Here is a 14,232-nt window from a genome sequence, read left to right on the forward strand (position 1 = left end):
AGCTAAAGTATAACATATTGATAAAAACACCAAAAGGGGTTCCCGCCCAGAATGGGTTAAAACATCTCTTCTTCTTCTAACCTTCTGTCACTGACTCCACCTGTTCTGTTCTGGAGGAGCTCCTCAACATCTAAGGCATTTTTTTTTAATCCCACGATTTTGTAACCAATTTTCACCCCTGTGTCAATTATCTAATGTGATCCTGGGATCTACACACCCTCCGCCAACCTGGGGAGAGCAACAGACTTGAACTCAATTCTGCAATGTAAAGTACACCCTTAAAAGTCTGCAGGTTGAAAAGGCCCTCAGCTCTGAATCTTGCCAGTGATAAAATGGCCATCAACTTAATCAAAAAAGTCAACCAGAATAACATTCCTGTACAGGATCTCCAGACTGGTGGTCAACAAAAGCACCTTGAAGACCCTAGCAGGAGCCCTCGTACAAGGTTTCTTCGACTATGCATGCACCTCTTGGTACCACAGCACCTCTAAGGCCCTCAAAACAAGGCTCCAGACTTCCCAAAACAAACTGGTCAGGCTACTACTTGGCCTCACTATGTATGGTATGTGTTCTTCTTACATGGCTGCTGGGTCACAAGCAGGGCTCGACAGTGCGACTAGGTACTCGCATTTGCGACTAAAAATATCACCGTGCGACTTGTAAAATTAAATTTGTCGCACAGGTGCGACTACAGGATTTGACCGTTCAATCGTGATAAAGACAAGTCTCTGTCTACAGCAAGTGCACATTCTATAGTCGCGGTTCTATACCTACATTTATATTTCTGAACGGCGGTGTCGTTCGCCAAAAAGAGAAGAGCTACAAGCTAACAACGTGTCGAGGCTCAATGCGGTGTTCATTTGAAGATCTGTCCCCTTTGCTCCCACCGCCCATCCCCTCACTGTGTTGTTGCTCCGTGCTCTTCCCTGTCACTGCTTGCTGACTGTCAGCAGCAGCAGTCAGAAAATAAGTCAGAGCGGGATAGCATTAGCATGATAGCACAGAGTCAGAAGGAATTGCTTGGACCCCTACACGGCGACACGTTATTTGCAAAGTCTGTTTGTAATGCTCAAAGTTCAAACGTGACTTACTTTTAACCAAACGCGGGTGAAACAGCGTGCAGCCGTGCACGCACGCGCGCACACACACACGGAGTGGACGGATTGATGTTTATCAAAAACAACCCTTGCTTAGCGTTTGCTTACAAAAGCGTGTGCCCAGCATAAATGATAATGCGAATGACCGAACTGGCTGGATTACCGTATTAATATCAGTCAGTCAGTCAAAGCCAAGGAGAATGTTACAATACTAATTCACCATCGAGCAGCCTCTGCACTGTCTGAATGTCACACTAACATGATAGAAAACAGAAGGATAAAAACGGATAGCCTGTCTATCCATCCATGAGCAACATATTATCTATCTAGCTCTGGTCCATAGCTCTAATGTGTTGCACGTATTAGAGGTATGGAACAGAGCTACTATCGATCTATCTACAAAGTATTAGCATAAAACAAATTGATTATATAGATTATATGAAAACAAACATAACAATGATATCATGATGAATATCACTATTTTGTGATAATTGCTGAAAAGATAGTGATATAATATTTTGACGTATTATTTTCTACCCCTACCTCAAAAATCACACCCATGTTAAGTGAGGGGCGCTCTTGTCATCATACATCATCAGATATCATCTCATACTGGCCAATGAGAATGCCTGTTGCCTGTGATTGGTTAGCTGATTTGCTCGTTTACAAATTACATACATTTTCCCTTCAATGTCAATGGCGTTAATTTATGTCATATTTAGCAGAATTTTTACGTAATTTCTCTGTTGATTGTCAATGGCTCATTTTGAGATGTGTGGGGACAAAGGCTGTATATAGGAGGGGCTAGCGCCCCTTAAAAATACATCATTTTTCATCGTGCTCCTAAAATAATTTGTGTGCTACTAGATTTTTCAACTTAGGCTCACACGTGCTACTTGGAAAAATGCTAAGCGTCGAGCCCTGGTCACAAGACAGATTTCAGTGTGAACTGACAATAAAGTACTGTCTATAGCCTATTATATTATACCATATTGTTTTATCGATTTTCCGATTCGTAGGCCTATAAATTAATTTCCACATGCCACGCACACAAACGCAAGCAGTATATAATCCTGAGTGTGTTTCTGTGCTGAGGAGGCTGACCTCTCTATTCAGTGGCGTATTATGAAGAACATGAAAAAAAAACACCGTTTTACAATGTGTCAAAGAAAATGTCATGACGCTGTATACTGTGAAGGCCAGGGTGGAGGGCCGGGCGGCCTGGGTGACTGTCTGACCACACAACCATTAATCAACAAGGAGAGTTGAAGAAGGGCAGAAGAGATCTAAGTCTGAGTCAGTCTTAGGAGTCCAGATAACGGCCTCGTCATGCACCGCAACACCCAGGAGGAATCCATTACTAAAAACCAAGCGAGCATGTATGTGTTGAGAGAGAGAGAAAAAGAAAGTGTGTATTTAATATTCATAAAAAAATTAATATGAAAACGTAAGAGTGACTAAAAATAATTGGTCACCCAACTAGTGATTCTGAAGGAGTCAGAAGGAATTGCTTGGACCCCGACACGGCGACACGTTATTTGCAAAGTCTGTTTGTAATGCTCAAAGTTCAAACGTAACTTACTTTTAACCAAACGCGGGTGAAACAGCGTGCAGCCGTGCACGCACGCGCACGCACACACACACGGAGTGGACGGATTGATGTTTATGGTCACCCAACTAGTGATTCTTCACTAAATTAAATTGCATTATACTGTAGGTGTCTGAATCCAGATCTTTTTTAGATTAATTGTGCAGCACTAGCTAAATGTATGTAATTTAGATAGCATAATGTAGACATACTGTAGCACTCCATATAGTGTATACCAGTGGTTCCCAAAGTAGGGGTCCCTGAGGGAGTTCCAGGGGGTCCCCAGCTAAATGATCGTTTGGAACCAAATGGACGGTGACAGGTCCATTTGGTTCCATTTGTACGCTCTCAGAGTTAAATTAACATTGACTTTACAATATAAAGTGGGGTCCAAGAGATAGAAATGCTATTAAAGACTAATAATGCAGCATGTCAAACTCGGGGTCCTTAAAAATAAACGGGTTGAGAACCACTGCTAGAGCCGTAAATATATTCTCCTATGGGGGTCTCTGGCATATCTTTTCAAATGGGGGGTCCGTGGGCTAATTAGTGTCAATTTGCGGGTCCTTGACATGAAAGTTTGGGAACCACTGGTATAGATAGCATAAATATGTAGACATACTGTAGCACTGCATAGTGTTAGTGTATACTGTGTATACCGTTTTATATACTGTTACAGACATATGTTAGGTTATTAGCTTCCTTATGATTCCTGATGACTAATTTCATATATTTGATGTATCACCATGTGTTCGTGCTTACTGTAAGTGGCTCTTGTCTGCTAAATGTCTATATATACGTTACTGCTACTGTAAACTGACTGAAAGTTAATAATCCACTATCAGTCATATACTGTCTTCCCTCAGTTCAACTCAGGTTTGATGTCTCTTAACAACCACTAGATGGCAGCACAAAGTCACATTTCCAAATAACTGTGCATGATGATAACACACTCACACACAAACATGCATGGGCGCGTGTGTCCGTGCACGTCTGCGTGTGCATGTGTGCGTGTGCGTCCTTGACTACCTTTTATCACTGATGAAGAATAAATGGAAACTAAATGAAAACGAAGCTATGACGGCTAAAACTAAAACTAAATATACTGACAATTTTGTCAACAAATAAAAACTTGGGGAGGAGTCTCCGGAAGTAATAAAGAAACAATACAAATCAAATCAAAAGGCAGTTAATTAATTATTACTCACGTCGAACTCGTTGAGGGCGGCGGCCAGCTCTCCGATGCCGGCGTGCCCGTGCTTCTCGTCGGTGGGCGAGGTGGCCTGGGCGGCGCTGCTGATGCCCCCGATGGCCTCCTGTACCTGCTTGAACACGTAGTCGCGGTTGGCGCGCGTCGCCGCCACGTCGGGGTGGCGCAGGAAGGCCTGAGACGCCGTGTACAGCATGGTGGCGTTCTTCTTCAGGGCGCCGCGCGCTGCCGCCATCTCGTCCCGACACTGGGGGTCCTTGAGCTCCTAAAGGAGGACGGACAGAGAGAGACCACGGTGGGTCACTGGTCCTTGGTCCATTTGTGCTGCCCTCATCACATTTGTAAAATGGTAAATGGTGCATTTTATATAGTGCCTTTATCCAAGGCGCTTTACATAGCTTTTCGAACGGCCGACCCATGGATCATTGGACGACCTGCTCTACCTCCTGAGCCACAGTCGCCCCTTTGACATGTCACATGCTACTTACAGCAAAAGGAAAGTTTGACATTTTTGACTTGCCTCCAATAGGATGTTAATGGTAGGGTCACTATAAATAAAATGCCCAATAGTGACAGTGGTCAGCAAGTGGATTCATGTATGTATATACTGTAGACAATATTTTAGGCCAATACAAAAGACTACCGTAGGCTATATAACAAATTTCCCACTTTAAACAAAAGAAGCCTGTAGGCTGCCGGACTAGAATATGAAAGTGTGAACATCAGTCCTTACCACAAGTACGTCAAGAAATCACAGACTCAACATGTCAGTGAAGGAATGTTATATCACCAGCCGATCAAAGGATATGATCTTAAACGCTTGTGATTTTAATTTTTTGTCCCATGATTTTGTAACCCATTGGTTTCACCCAGTGTCAATTATCTAATGTAATCCTGGGGCACTACACTTCCTCTGCCAACCTGGGGAGAGCAACGGACTGTATTTTTATTTTTTACATACTGTAGCAGTCATGAGACATATGAAGACACATTATTAGCCTTTGGTACACCTCACACATTTCATGAATGATTTGTTGAAAATGGTTATCCTCCCATGATATGGTACATTTATTATGATCCTCCAAAATGGAATTTTGTGTAATCAATGTTTGGTTCACATGTTTGTTTTGATTGATGTTTACTTGCTATCCTAGCTATACTTTGTAATTGATTCCGTATCACTCTAATTACCTGTCCACTTATAGTTGGGTGACTATAGGGTTCCTGGTCACGGGTGAATGTAATGTACAATCTCTGTAAAGGTGTGATGTGATTATGCACATTTTGTGAATGAAGCCTCATTTTGTAACTTCATCATTAATCACAATGTTTTTGTTCATTGAGGTTTGGCCTTATAGATGGAAATGTAGCTTTTTACTGCATGTGCATTTTGAAGATTTAGAACACTTTCCTGGGAGTCTGTGTATAATATGTGGTTTTAGATGTTAGCAGTGAGCCTGGTGTCTCTGAAGTCATGGACACTGGGCTCACATACTGGGCTCACATACTTCCTGGACTACACCAAGGACTATAAAGAGGACGGGAAGCGAAGACTGTATGGTGGACTCCATGTTGCTCCTTGGAAGGAAAGAAACATGTGCAGTTGAGACCAAGTGTTGGTACATGCCAAAATTTGATCATGTACAGTGGTCACGTGACTGGGCTGCGCCATGACACTTTCATGGACACTTTCATGGGAGCCAAACTCACATACTGTAGGAAGTGCAATGAATACATGGCAGTGAATGGAGCCGGCTGGACCAGCTCATAACAAACATTATTCATGAACAATTGAGACCTTTTGTAAAGTAATCACTTCTGGAAAATAACAGAAGACATATCACAGGTTGTTTTCTAATCACTTACTTTTCGATGTGCACAGAGAGCACAGTATATCATTTTATCTGAGGATCTAAACAGCAGCAGGTATCGTTTCTGGCTCTGAAGTATCGCGATATTTGGCTGCCAGACAGGAAACGGTGGGAAGTCTCGGGATACTTGGAGCGTTCAGAAATGTACTTTGTATCTCTATTCTTATAGAAATACCATACCTCTATAAAAATTACACAGTGTACACATCGAATAACAACACAGCAGACAATAATGTGCTACATGTCTTCTGTTATTTTCCAGAAGTGATTACTTTACAAAAGGTCTCAATTGTTCATAAATAATGTTTGTTCATGAGCTGGTCACTGAGCTCTCATTGACTCCAATGCATTCTGCCAAACTTCCAGGTAGTTTGGCTCCCATGAAAGTGTCCATGAAAGTGTCATGGCCAGTCACGTGACCACTTCACTTCCTTGGTCTCAACCTAGGACAAATAAAGAGGATAGAGCACGGTAGCCTGGTTAATAAACCAGACTAATACCGCACGGACAGCGGGATATTAGTCTGGGGAGGCTCAGCTTGGTTTTCATTTCCAGATGGGCGGGTTGAAACATTTTCTCTTTGACGCAATTGTTCAGAGCTACTCTCAGTCAAAGGTCTAAAGCATTGAAAGTCACTGTACCTAGGACAAATAAAGAGGATAGAGCACGGAGGTGCGGCCAGGGCTCCTGTGGAAGGTTTGCACATGTGCAGTGTAAACAGGAACTGCGATGATGGAGTGTTCCAGCAGAGGTGCTAGATAGAAAGCTCATAACTTGTGATGTAAATAATGAGATCCAGAACAGTTGAGAATTAAACAGCAGCAACCCTTCCCTTTTCAAACGTTTTATATCATCCACAGCACTTGAATGAACAGTATCCATGTTCCTTTGTCATTTAAAAAAAATAAAAGTTTGACACATGTACTAAAGAACATGGACAATCCACAAAAGAAAATATAAAAAAACATTAACATTTAGTAAATGTACAGTTTGTCCTTTATCTTTCAGTCTGTTATACACAAAAATAATTCCACAGTTATGAAATTGATATACTTAAAAAAAAAGAAACTTTTTTTTTTATATCATTTTTATTATTTCAGTTCAGGGTCAGCAACTCTCATGCACCTCTAGCACTTCTGCTGGAACACTCCATCATCGCAGTTCCTGTTTACACTGCACATGTGCAAACCTCCCACAGGAGCCCTGGCCGCACCTCTATTCTCTTTATTTGTCCTAGGTCTCAACTGTTTCTTTCCTTCCAGGGAGCAACATGGAGTCCACCATACGGTCTTCGCTTCCCGTCCTCTTTAGATAGTCCTTGGACTATCTCAGTAAGACAGCCCCTCCCCTTATCCACAAGGACGAGCAGTGCACCAAAACATTATGGGAATTGTAGTCCAGGAAGTAAGTGAGCCCAGTGTCGATGACATCAGAGACACTAGGCTCACTGCTAAAATCTAAAACCACAAATTACACACATAAAGACCCCCCAGGAAAGTGTGGATTACCTGCTGTCTGCAGGGATTACCTGCTGGCTGTCAGCGTTCTCTACCTGCTGTCTGCGTGGTTGTTTACCTGCTGTCTGCCTGGATTACCTGCTGTCTGTGTGGATTACCTGCTGTCTGCGTGGATTACCTGCTGTCTGCGTGCTGCCACATAGTTGAGCTTCACCATCTCCTTTCCAAACTCTTTGAAGCGGTTGGCCAGGTCCTGCTCATTGGTCGCATTCTTCACTCCCTCCAGAGCCTCTTCCACCTGTCACGCATTCACACACGCACACACACACACACACACACACACACACACACACAATAAGCCATATTTAATAACCCCAGTAATCTATCTAGTCACCTGAAAAGGGATTATAAAAAAGCTTTAGGCTTAAAGTAGTTTCATTAAATCACAAACTTTAAGTAATAAAAGAACAGACCTTCTGGAAAATGATACAGGGGTCTTTGCTCGTGTGTAAATAAAAATTGATTTTCGCTTCTTTGTAATTGCATTTGCAACCAGTTTGAAAAAAAAAAGACAATTATTTTTTAAAAATTGCCCTCATTTCAGAAGTCTTCCATCTCTCATGGGTCCATTCCTTATTTAAACTATCTCTCTCTCTCTTAAAGTGCCGACAGAGGCGTAATGGAAAGGAGAAAATTGGGGGGAGATAACTTTTTAAGTGGCTTTTGATGGCAGGGCTTAAACATTGGTTGAATTTACGGCCCTCTGTGGACACAGAAAACAGTGTGAAAAAGTAAGCGTGTGTGTGTGTGTGTGTGCGTGTGCGTGTGTGTGTGTGTGCGCATCCATGCGCGTGCACACGTACGTGTGTGTGCACATGTGCATGCGTGCGTGTTAGTACAACACCCTCCATATGCCTCGTCTAAATGCAAATCCAGGTAAGGGTTGAAATAAAAGGAATCAGTGGTTGCTGCATGCATCCAGTCCACAGGACGCAGTGCTGCATGCATCCAGTCCGCAGGATGCAGTGCTGCATGCATCCATCCAGTCCAAAGGATGCAGGGCTGCATGCATCCAGTCCACAGGATGCAGTGCTGCATGCATCCATCCAGTCCACAGGATGCAGTGCTGCATGCATCCAGAGTCCAGACACACCTCTGATTACACGTGTACCAAGTCAACCAGAGCAGTGATTCTGAACATCAACCACTTTTACTGGTTTCTCACTTTTATTTATATATTTGTTTAACCTTTTTTTAACCAGTAAAAACACATTGAGACAGAGATCTCTTTTACGAGTGGGAACTGGTCAAGGGGCAGACATACAATTACACAGCAGTGCTGCCACAATACATGACATTGACATTATATAAAACAAATTACAGAATCCATATTTATCCTCCAGAATGCCTAAACATACAATAAGAATCTACAAAGAGGTAGTTCTTTTTATTTTTTATTGTAACCGTGTGTTAACAAATAAGTTGTATTGTTACTGTGAAGATGATCAAATAAACTAAACTAAACAATGCGAGTGCTGTGCTGCGATGCACACGCCGCACAGCACTTATGATTTGACAGTGGGTGCTGCGATGCGATGCGCGCAGTACTTACGATTTGACAGTGAATGCTCTGCTGCGATGCACGCGGTACTTACGATTTTGAGGTGCGCCAGCAGCCTCATGACGTCAGCCATGTCTGCGAGGATGAGCAGGCGGGTGACGGCCGACAGCAGGGCGCGCGCCGCCCGAACCATGGTGCCCCGTTTGACCGAGGAGCACGGGTCGTCTGCGAACTCAGAGGAGGCCACGCGCATCGTATCACCTGGTGGGAAAAGATGCAGATAATATTACTGATTAGTAGTGCTGTAAAAAAAAGTATATTTATTTTACTTCTGCAATGTAGAAACACTCAAGTTACAAGTACAAATCCAGTTATCAAAATGTGCATGTATTGACGTCAAAATATACTTAAAGAAGTAAGTAAAAGTCATAATACAAGAGCAGTATACGGATCTAGTGCTTAAAGGGCCACTTCACCCTCTTTTTGCAAACAGATCCTATTTTAATGATGTTTAGGACACAAGAAACATGTGTTGGTTTTAAAAATGCCATTGACAATGAAGGGAAAATGTACGTCATCTTGTCCCTAACACAAACATTAAATGCCATTAACAATAAAGATAATTTAGTTTGTTTTGACGTTTGTTTTACATCACCTAATCAACATGAGTTAGACTTTAATATATTAGCACCCCTCACAGGTGTGATTTTTTATATATTGTAGTCATGACTCATGACGCCATGTTCATGACCAAAAACCTGTCATGAAAATGTGGTCTCACTTCCTTCCTGGACTATAAAGTCACACCTCCACGCAGCCTCCCCCCTCTCCACAGGGAGGAGCAGTGCACCAAAGCATTATGCAGTTTGGAATTGCCATCAATACAGAAATAACAATTCCAATGGCAAACACTGCAGTAAAGTTAGGCTATTTAAAATGGGGGGGATGGGGGGATGGGATATTTTTGGAATAGTTTAACAACGCAAACGTCCGAGGTTCCGTAGTTGCTACATATTAATTTGGGGGTCCTCGACATGAGAGGGTTTGAGAAGCACTGCAGTAAATAATAACCAGAAGGAAAGAAACCGTCCAAACCAGAATGTAATTGATGCAAAGCTGGCTCCCCTTCGTGCTCATCACAGATTGCACCTACAAAGTATTAACCCATTTACACCTTGAGACCAGATTCTACCAAATGTAGAATCATGGCAGTTTTCTGAAAACATTAAAAAAAATGTTTCTATGTCAGTGGTTCTCAAACTAATGTTTTTTTTTTTATTTAACCAGTAAAAACACATTCAGACAGAAATCTCTTTTACGAGTGGGAACTGGCCAAGAGGCAGAAATAACGTTACAAAGCAGTGCTACCACAATACATGACATTATATAATACATCCATATCCAGGGCTGCACATAAGTGGTGCGCCACCGCGCATGCGTCGTCAAAATTCAATCAAGCGCCGGGAAGCGCTTCTGCGTACCAACAGCCGGGGCCGCCTAGAATGATTATTATGGCCAGAATACTAGTACATTCTGTGGCGAGAGCATTTCCCACCGACTGCCACTCAAAGTGGCTACTGGCCAATCACAGCGCGTCCTTACTCAAAAGTGGGAGGATTCCATGCTGCTTTCTGCTGGGAGCCTGGGAGGAGGCGGAGGGCGGTTGACAGGAAAACCTGACACAAATAGTTTCGTCTTCTCCGTTTCAGATAGCAAACTACTGTAGTCCCCGGTGTAAAAGGGCATGCTTTGGATGCTTTGCACTCTTCCCATTTGCCGCTGTGCATGGTTGCTCGTGTGCGATGCCGTCTCAGAACCCGAATCCGAGGCAGAAACCATATTAGCGTCTCTCACAGCCTAGGCACCGGCCACCGACTTTTTACGGGTACTAAGGATTTAGTTCCGACATAGTGGAGTGGGAAGAGTTTAAAGCATTGCGGACTGGCACTGCTACTGCCCAACATGAACACCGTGTCTCGACATACTGTCCCTTATTATCGTAAAGTCGGGTAGTGTACACTGTTTATTTTTGCACCGAGGAGCCATGTGTGTCTGACTGTCTGACTACGTACGTCGCCTCAGCTAAAAACAAAAGGGAACTAGGGAAGCCTGATGTATGCTTCGCCGTACGATGTGTCGCATGTTAAAAAAATTGCTGATCTGCAAGCTCACAACGTAGGCTAGTAGATCGGTTATTTTATACAAAATAATAAAAACATCTAAATATTGCTTTGATGCTCATATTATCCTTAGGAAGTGTTAAGTTGTTTTTATTAGAATATGCATTCCATAGGGCTGGACCACACATGGACCTAGATTTTAGCAAATTTAGATTTTTTAAATAATGGGATGAATCTACAACAAGAGCCATTCTAGGGCTAAATCTAGAGTTGCAATACCCTCCATTGACTCCCCACTCATCCAATAAATATTGTTTTGCTATAAGTTATTCATCCCTCTTTTATCCATCCGGCGAGACGGGTCGCCGCATTTTAGGAGCACCAAGAAACTCCTCCAGGTGCTCCTAGTACTAGACCAAAAAAGTTGTGTGCAGCCCTGTCCATATCCTCCAGAATACCTAAAAATACAATAAGAATCTACATTAAGAGGTATAAAAAAAGGGGCAAACGTCAAGGACCCCAAAATGATATTTCACTCTGGAGCTATCACCCCGTTCACTGATTGCAGGTCTAGAAGTTGGGTAAACCACAGGGAGGCGAGTATGATGGCCTCAACTCTTATCACTGTTTTAGGTGATAAGCTATCACCTAAAACGGTGATAACCTATCACCAAAAACTGGAGTATGTATGAGCCTTCACAAGCCCCTGCCGCTCATATGACTGTGAATGTGTAGCTCCGGGCGGCCTCGTGTGGCTCGCTCTGGTGGGCGCAAAGTGTAGCTACTTTTGTGATTTTAATAGTTGAGGTTAATATGTAGCCCCTTTTACCCCTTATGAATTATGGGCAGGGCCCCTAAGTTCTTTTAACTTAAAAGTAGTTTTAATCTTATATAAACTTGAGTTCCCTTATTAACTAATTACCATGAAATCACTCGTCTTTAACCTTTTTAAATGCACACCTTATCATGAAATCCTTATCTGAGCAAATAGAAAAAACAACCAATGTCTTATAATTTTACTTAAAAATATGAATTCAAATAAATTGATCCTAAAATAAAAAATAAAAACAGAATAACATTCTCACTGGTACAGTAGATTATACTCAGTTTCACTCAGCAAATGCACTTTACAATACCATTTCAGATAACTTGTGTATTCACAATTATAATACCTTATAACTTTTAACACAACTATCTAAGCCGGCATGTAAAACAAAACCAAAATAAAATGAGTACTCAAAAACCCCCCGTTGCAGGCCTGTGTCTTCACTCTTGTGAGTCAAAGGGCAACTTACAGTTCAGAAGAATGGTGGTGGTGTCTTTGACCATGTGCGGCCTACACATGCAGGTGGAAGGTAAACAATGAGATGGGCAGGTCCCACGTTGCCAGAGGAAGGTTAGAGTGTTGCCTGGTTGCTCAACCTGCTATCTGGGATGTCTTGCTTAAGGCGACGTCTTCAGGAAGGTTTAGTAGCTTAGGAGTTGACTGCTTTAGCAAAACAGGATACCACCTCCCACTATCATGATACTGTCCAACTAGCTTAGCCAACTAGCATGCTAACAGCATACACATGCAGTCACAGTTAAGCTGGAAAACGTCCCTGTAACTCCTTGTTGAAATCACTGTCCATCAACCAGTCCAACACTTGCAACTCAAACTAACATATTACTTTTTCACTAAGCTGGTCAATTTACATTAATTTATCTTCACAAACATTTCTCCTCTCTTCACTCTGTCCCCTCTGTGCTGCTCTGCTCTCCCTCTCCTCCTAATTACTCAATGCCCCACACCTGTGCCCAATCTACACACTCACACACACAATTCCTTCAAATAAGTTAAAATAAAATAAAACCCTTTACAATAAAAGGTAAAAATAAAACATTACAGATAAATACATGGTAGGTATACATTTATTTGTTCGTTCTTTTTTAAACTGTAAGCATGAAACCAAAACATATTATTGCGAATGCAATGAGCACTAACTATGAGACCCTGCAGATCATGTCTGTCTGTCTGTCTGTCTGTGTGTCTGTCTGTCCCGCTGTGACACCACCCGCCCGCCACCAGAGGGCGCAGCTGTAGCACACACACACACACACACGAGCTGCGTTCGCTTCCCGCGTTTGCGCGTCTTACTTGTAATACCCAACCGGGTTACATATTCATTGCTACTGTATATGATTGTAACCGTTTTAGAAAAGCAATAAAAGCACTCTCACCACGCCTCTCACCCATTATAAAATCCACGATAACCTGAGACCTCTTGTGGCTTATTGCTTTAGTATTCGGCCACCGACCTCCATCTGAAAATATGTTGACTCTCCAGTGAGATATGTTCACTCCAACTTCAGTCAGTGCTTTTGGCTGATATTTCTAGTATGTCACGTCAGAAGAGCTCCAGGGACAGTTCAGAATGGTCAGAACTAATTAATCATCCTCATCAGCTGTGTTCTCACCTCTGGCCTCTTTCAACACATTTTACATCTAATTTATGCAGACTGAATGTGTGTTAAACTGGTACACAGAACAGGCTGTTACTATTCAGGAGATTATGGGCTGGGTTTTGAAGGTGCGTTGTACCATGTGGTAATACATAAATTGGCCTCGCTCTGCGCACAATCGTATTATGAAAGCCTTATTGTTCTGTGTTGAACGCACACACATATGGCATACAACGTTCCTGAATATTTTAGCATTGTGGGAGTGTCCATATGTTAATTATTTTCGCTTTGCGCAATTTGCTATTAAGCCCCTTGACCTAAAAACACTCGCATAACGATAAGACGTGGGTCTGACCACCTCTTAAAAGCAAAAAGCACTGTTTGATTTTACACTTGAGCGGCTCTGGGAGGCTACTGGAGTGTTGCCATGTCTGTTTATTATAAGCGGCTTCTTTTTCTGTAAAGTTGCTTGTAAATATTGGTAGTTGTACTAGTTGTGTTTGCTTTTCTTGTTTCTTGGGCTTTCCTCCTAATGTTGTTTAAACCAGTGATCCTCACACAGCACATTCCCATGTCAAGGATCCCCAGATGAATGCATTTGCCCAACTAAGGACGGCTAATCCAAAAATGTAATTACATTTTTCCAAGATTACTTTTGAAAATAGCAGATCTACCAGCTCACAATGCATCACATTCATTCATTAAAACTATGAACTCTGACTGCAGGCGGATATATAATGATCATTATAACAATGTGCAAGAAAATATTTAAAAATATGGAAGAACTTTATAATTATTTGTGGACAATCAAAATATGTTTTTGATTTTAATGTGGTGTCATTAAAATGAATCTGGATATGGCAGACTCACTATCTAGAAAATAAAA

The 14,232-nt window shown here is 42.1% G+C and overlaps 1 protein-coding gene across 3 annotated transcripts in view; it reads right to left on the reverse strand.

Annotated features, from left to right (window-relative positions):
- ctnna2 (catenin (cadherin-associated protein), alpha 2) overlaps positions 1-14,232 on the reverse strand; it is a gene marked incomplete at its 5' end in the record, with an annotated part of 572,500 nt that overhangs the window by 519,345 nt on the left and 38,923 nt on the right. For 2 of the 3 annotated variants that reach the window (XM_083764544.1, XM_083764542.1), the window contains 3 exons: positions 3,894-4,160; positions 7,402-7,521; positions 8,879-9,045. In XM_083764544.1, coding sequence (XP_083620670.1) covers positions 3,894-4,160; positions 7,402-7,521; positions 8,879-9,045 — 554 coding nt within the window. The remainder of the gene's footprint in view (positions 1-3,893; positions 4,161-7,401; positions 7,522-8,878; positions 9,046-14,232) is intronic. The other variant, XM_083764543.1, reaches the window with a different exon arrangement.

The sequence above is a fragment of the Protomyctophum parallelum genome, assembly GCF_964188405.1.
Source record: "Protomyctophum parallelum genome assembly, chromosome: 5".
Lineage (NCBI taxonomy): Eukaryota > Metazoa > Chordata > Actinopteri > Myctophiformes > Myctophidae > Protomyctophum > Protomyctophum parallelum.